This window comes from Chiloscyllium plagiosum, chromosome 3, assembly GCF_004010195.1.
Source record: "Chiloscyllium plagiosum isolate BGI_BamShark_2017 chromosome 3, ASM401019v2, whole genome shotgun sequence".
Classification (NCBI taxonomy): domain Eukaryota; kingdom Metazoa; phylum Chordata; class Chondrichthyes; order Orectolobiformes; family Hemiscylliidae; genus Chiloscyllium; species Chiloscyllium plagiosum.
The window spans coordinates 28571873-28577491 of NC_057712.1; the positions used below are offsets into that span (position 1 = coordinate 28571873).

At 41.7% G+C, this 5619-nt stretch overlaps 1 protein-coding gene across 1 annotated transcript in view; it reads right to left on the reverse strand.

Annotated features, from left to right (window-relative positions):
- Window positions 1–400: 400 nt before the first annotated feature.
- Window positions 401–5619, reverse strand: part of gsta.1 (glutathione S-transferase, alpha tandem duplicate 1) — an 11976-nt gene continuing 6757 nt past the window's right edge. Inside the window, exons 4-5 of the mRNA XM_043679228.1 lie at window positions 3506–3637; window positions 401–825 (exon numbers count right to left, since the gene is read on the reverse strand). Coding sequence (XP_043535163.1) covers window positions 703–825; window positions 3506–3637 — 255 coding nt within the window. The 3' untranslated portion in view covers window positions 401–702. The remainder of the gene's footprint in view (window positions 826–3505; window positions 3638–5619) is intronic.

The following is a 5619-nucleotide window of genomic DNA, read 5'->3' on the forward strand; positions in this document are numbered from 1 at the left end:
AGCACTGCACCTCTCAGTGCCAGGGATCCGGGATTGATTCCAGTCTCAAGGCGACTGTCTGTATGGTGTTCACATATTCTCTCCCTGCCTGCATGGGCTTCCTCTGGGTGCTCCGGTTTCCTCCCACCATCCAAAGATGTGCAGGTTAGGTGAATTGGCCATGCTAAATTGCCCATAATGTTCAGGGATGTGTAGGTTAGGTGTATTAGTCAGGGGAAATGTAGAGTTATGGGATAGAGGAATGGGTCAGGGTGGGATACTTTTCGGAGGGTCGGTGTGGACTTGTTGGGCCAAATGGCCTGTTTCCACACTGTAGGGATTCTATGGTATTCTCTGGTAAAATCCTTCAGTTAGAAAATGACACTGAACATTGCTAAATAATAGAAATGACAAAACACCATTTTCATACTTTGTTTATAGATTTTACTCCTGCCATTAAACAGCCATTTTTCAACATTTTAATCAGAAGTTCAGAAATGAAAGCATTAAATTTGTTTTTACAAGATAAACTTGGAATTATTCAGAGAATCAAAAATATTTATCAGCCATGAATGCAGATTGAAATCTAAAATGTTAAAATTATGATGATTTGACCTATATTTAGTGCAATATGATTATCAAATGCTTTGGAATTTAACTTAAAGACACTTTATCTTTAAAATTGGAATTCAGCTTTGAGATGTGCAGTTCATAACATTCCTCTCAAAATCTGAGAACTTCTTTTGCAACTTTAACGTAATGATCATCTGGTGGTGGCTTTCTGGGGCTGCCCGGTTGCAGGAACTTCTGAATTCTTGGGATATTGCTGATTTTCAACTTGAATTTCTGGAAATAAACATTGAAAGACTCTTATTAGGCTCAGCTACTCTTCAGCAGCACAAGCTGATCAGCAAGACGCATTACTGGCATCTCTCAAATAGACATTTGAATTGAAGGTGTGTGTGTGCATGTGCGTACATGAATATAAATATCCATGAGTACTTTCACAATACTAATATGCAATAATGTGATGAAGACGACCAAGGTTTCAACCCATTAAAACAAATAGGCAAGAGCTTTATATAATTCTTCAACAATATCACACTAACAAAGATAGGGAGAGAGAATAATGCTGGGTGTTCCAATTTTAAAAGAAAACTTCCATAATCTGACTTCATAACTTGCAGCTAAAATACTAGATTTATACAACATAAAGGCTTATGGTATTAAGGATACCATACACCAAAATATGAAATGTCCTGAATTTTAGTCATATCTCAATGTGATCATCTGAAAAGAAAAGATTTAACTCAATTATGCAACTTCAAAAGGCAAATAAATAGCACTGGTTGGTGATTCACTTTCACTTCTAGCTGATTGTGATGACATTTGTGTAACACTACCATGGTTTTGCCAATCTTGTTCCTTGTCAGTCCTTTGTGACACCTCCATATCTTATTTTCAGGTTCATTGGCTTTGTTCTGATTTTAAGGTTTTCCTGTCAGATTGTTTGTTTCGACCGCCTTCTAGTGGATTATCTTATTTTCACTGAAATTCATTTTTATAGATCAGAGTTCCAAAGTGGAGGGCAGACTATCAAACCTTCAAAGTGGAGTTGAGACCTCCAAAGTGTATAAAGTGCTGAAAGACTACAAGTACAAAGAGAAAGTCTTTCCCATAAGCAGATTAAATTCTCAGTACAGTTATGATAAGGTGCGAGGGGACACAGATCCGTCTTGTTGACTCCCTCTCGGCCAACCGCAAGAAATATTGATTTTTTTTAACATTGCATTGAGCATGTAGCTATCATACTTCAATTAAACCTCATTAACTAGATCAAAAAGGAGAGTCAATTCCAAAGGTTCCTTGAGTAATAAAGAGTGCAGCTTTATTACCCAAACAAACATGATAACAAGCACACATACAGAGGCAGTTAATGAGCTTACAAAGAATGGGGAAGGGGGCGAGGGTATTCTCCTATAGACAGTTAAGACAGTCACAGGTTAAAGTTTTCTTATAATCTATGAGATGGAAGAATGAAACGAGTTGAGTCCAATTGTTTATCTTCTGCCTTATTTCCTCCATAATGATAAATCCACAGATGCCCTAGGGTCCTCAGTTGCTGTTACTTCAAATTGCTTTTCACCAACAATGTCTGAGCTTGGGGCTGAACTATGTCTTCCAGTCCTTGCTCACAAATCCATTTTCCTTTGCTCCCCTCTGCCACTCGGAAGCAGAGGGTGTAAATTCCCGGATCTGTATTGTTTTCTCAAGCTACATGCTCCAAGCTTCTGAAAAGCTGTGCATCAATCAGGAGTTGAGATCCGTGTCTTTTCACAACGATGTTAACTCCAGGTACAACTGACATTTGTTTACAGATGGGGTCTTTGAGCTTGACTCAAACCAGGCAGATTATTACAGCAACCATTTTAGGTGGATATTTGTCCTTGTTAAAAACACTTTTCAGGCCACAAAAATCTTGGGTATTAAAGTAGAATGATGGAAGTTGAATATTAATAGTCAATTTTCGCTACCGTCATAATAGTATTTACTGGCATATTTTTCCTAACACGGTTTCAGTCTATTGAAGTGTTACCGTGCGTTTTGTTTGCTTTTACTAGCAAGGTCCACAAAACTGTGAAACCCATGAACCCGAATTTCAGGTTCAAAACAAAAGTCAATATTGCAATAATTGAGTGATTAACATACGTTGATCGGCAGGCCAGTTGCCCTGAGGGGTTTACTTGCACACAACCGAACACATTACAATGAATTGCATAATTCAGTGGTTTGAAGCAGGCTTTCCAACAAGCTGATAATTTTCTCTGTTCTAATCCTGTGTCCAGTCCTGATCCTGTATGCTCCTGTAGGTTAAAAACTAGTCCTTTGCATTTAAATAAGGCAGGCAAGGTGAGCTCCCAGCCCCAAACCTCACTTTTACAATAGGTCTACTAAATTGGATTCTGACCTAAAGAGGTGCCGAAGGCAAGGAAGAGACTGTACTAACCTTAAAATGGTTAGACAGCCACTGGTATGGTACTGTGACAAAACCAAATCAAATGTTTATGAAAATTAGAATGGAAACATATCAAAATCCAACCAAAATATCAGCAGCATCCGAGAGTGATGATGAACCCCAGCCCTGTGGTGCTCACAGGTCGCTAAAGGGTTCTGCTGTGCTAGTGGCCAAAGGACATGACTCTAAACTCTTTACTAATTGGAAGTTCAATGGAGCTTCCAGAGACAGTCTGAAGAATTCCAGTGAATACATGTTCACTCTTTCAGTTCCTGCATCAATAAAGCACTTAACAACATGTGCAAACTCAAGAAATCAAGACGCATATTCAAAAATATTAATTCTGCAGAGTAACCATATCAATCTGAACATATTTTATTTTACTCTGGAAAGCAGAATAAGTTTCACAGTCCTTTCTAACCTTAGGTTTTTTCACATTTAGTGCATTCATAGTCTTTCCGTCAAGTCCCTTTGTGATGAAAATTTTCTGACTGAATATGTAAAGCATACCTGCAGATAAGGGAACTCTGACAGAACTTGGGATGCGTTGTCTTCAATCATCAAGATAGCCTCAAGCAAGTGTAGATCAGCAACACTGAGCTGGTTACCAACCAGATATCCAGTTTGACTACTCTTGAGAACCTACAAGTTGAAAACAAATAAAGATTTTATATTAAACATGCAAATAAACTTGGATGCTGAGGAGTTTATTGTTGGACAGCTGACGAAGTTGTTCTGTAACAAACTAGGCAGGACTTCTTTGATATACTTTTCTAAGGAATACGAATTGGGTGAACACATCATTTGAGGAGAAAGTGAGGTCTGCAGATGCTGGAGATCAGAGCTGAAAATGTGTTGCTGGAAAAGCGCAGCAGGTCAGGCAGCATCCAGGGAACAGGAGAATCGACGTTTCGGGCATAAGCCCTTCTTCAGGAATGAGGAAAGTTTGTCCAGCAGGCTAAGATAAAAGGTAGGGAGGAGGGACTTGGGGGAGGGGCGTCAGAAATGTGATAGGTGGAAAGAGGTCAAGGTGAGGGTGATAGGTCAGACTGGGGTGGGGGCGGAGAGGGCGGGAAGAAGATCTCAGGTTAGGAAGGCGGTGCTGAATTCGATGGATTTGACTGAGACAAGGTGGGGGGAGGGGAAATACCTTGTCTCAGTCAAATCCATCGAACTCAGCACCGCCTTCCTAACCTGCAATCTTCTTCCCGGCCTCTCCGCCTCCACCCCAGTCTGACCTATCACCCTCACCTTGACCTCTTTCCACCTATCACATTTCCGACGCCCCTCCCCCAAGTCCCTCCTCCCTACCTTTTATCTTAGCCTGCTGGACAAACTTTCATAATTCCTGAAGAAGGGCTTATGCCCGAAACGTCGATTCTCCTGTTCCCTGGATGCTGCCTGACCTGCTGCGCTTTTCCAGCAACACATTTTCAGCTCTGAACACATCATTTACCAAATGTAGACTTTTGATGTTGCAACTTTCCAGTTGTACCGTCCTCTCCACCAACCCGTCCATCGCAGAACTCCAGGGCTCCTATCAGTGAAGCCAGGTGCCAGCTTCCCTTTCTCAGCAATGTGACTGGCAATAATTTTGGAATGTTTGTTCCTGGCTTGCAGCATTTTGAACTAGTGTGCAGCTGGGATTTGGATAAAGCATTAATGGCGTTTTAAGCCAGGAATTCTGCTCAGCAGGAGGCACTTCTGCCACAGCAGGCACACAAACAACGAGAGCAGCACCGTGGAAGAATATTGTATCATTAATGATGTGTATAGTGGGACATTATGCAAGAAAAAAAAAATCACCAAGGTTCACAAAGGGAAACACAAAAATGACACCTGGCCATAATATAGGAGGATTCAGCCTGATATCTCTGCCTGTTCTGAAATCACAAATTGAACTTACCTGATGGCAACTATTTTGAGAGGGCTCAATGTCCATTCGCTTTTAAAATCATGCCCATGTTACAAAATCCATTTCCCAATTATCCTTGCAGACATGACACAACCATCATACCAACTAAAGCACTTTGTCTTGACAATGTGCATGCCTAAGTCTCTGTATTCTGCCACTTCACTACTGCTACCCATACATAACCACTACTGTTGTGGTTCTGTTCGCCGAGCTGGAAATTTTTGTTGCAAACGTTTCGTCCCCTGTCTAGGTGACATCCTCAGTGCTTGGGAGCCTCCTGTGAAGCGCTTCTGTGGTGTTTCCTCCGGCATTTATAGTGGCCTGTCACTGCCGCTTCCGGTTGTCAGTTTCAGCTGTCCGCTGTGGCTAGTTGATGTTCACGAAACGCCACGACCAGCTATCCTTAGTAGCCACACACACAGACGACAAGCAACATGAATTCGACTGGGACAACACTACCATTATAGGGCAAGCCAAACAAAGAACAGCCAGGGAATTCCTAGAAGCATGGCACTCATCCACAAACTCATCGACCTGGACCCAATATACCGGCCACTACAACGGACAGCGGAAACTGACAATTCCTCTGCCTCCACCGTATCTGCTCCCAGGAGGATCAGTTCTACCATAGAACACACCAGATGGCCTCCTTCTTTAGAGACCGCAATTTCCCTTCCCACGTGGTTAAAGATGCCCTCCGACGCATCTC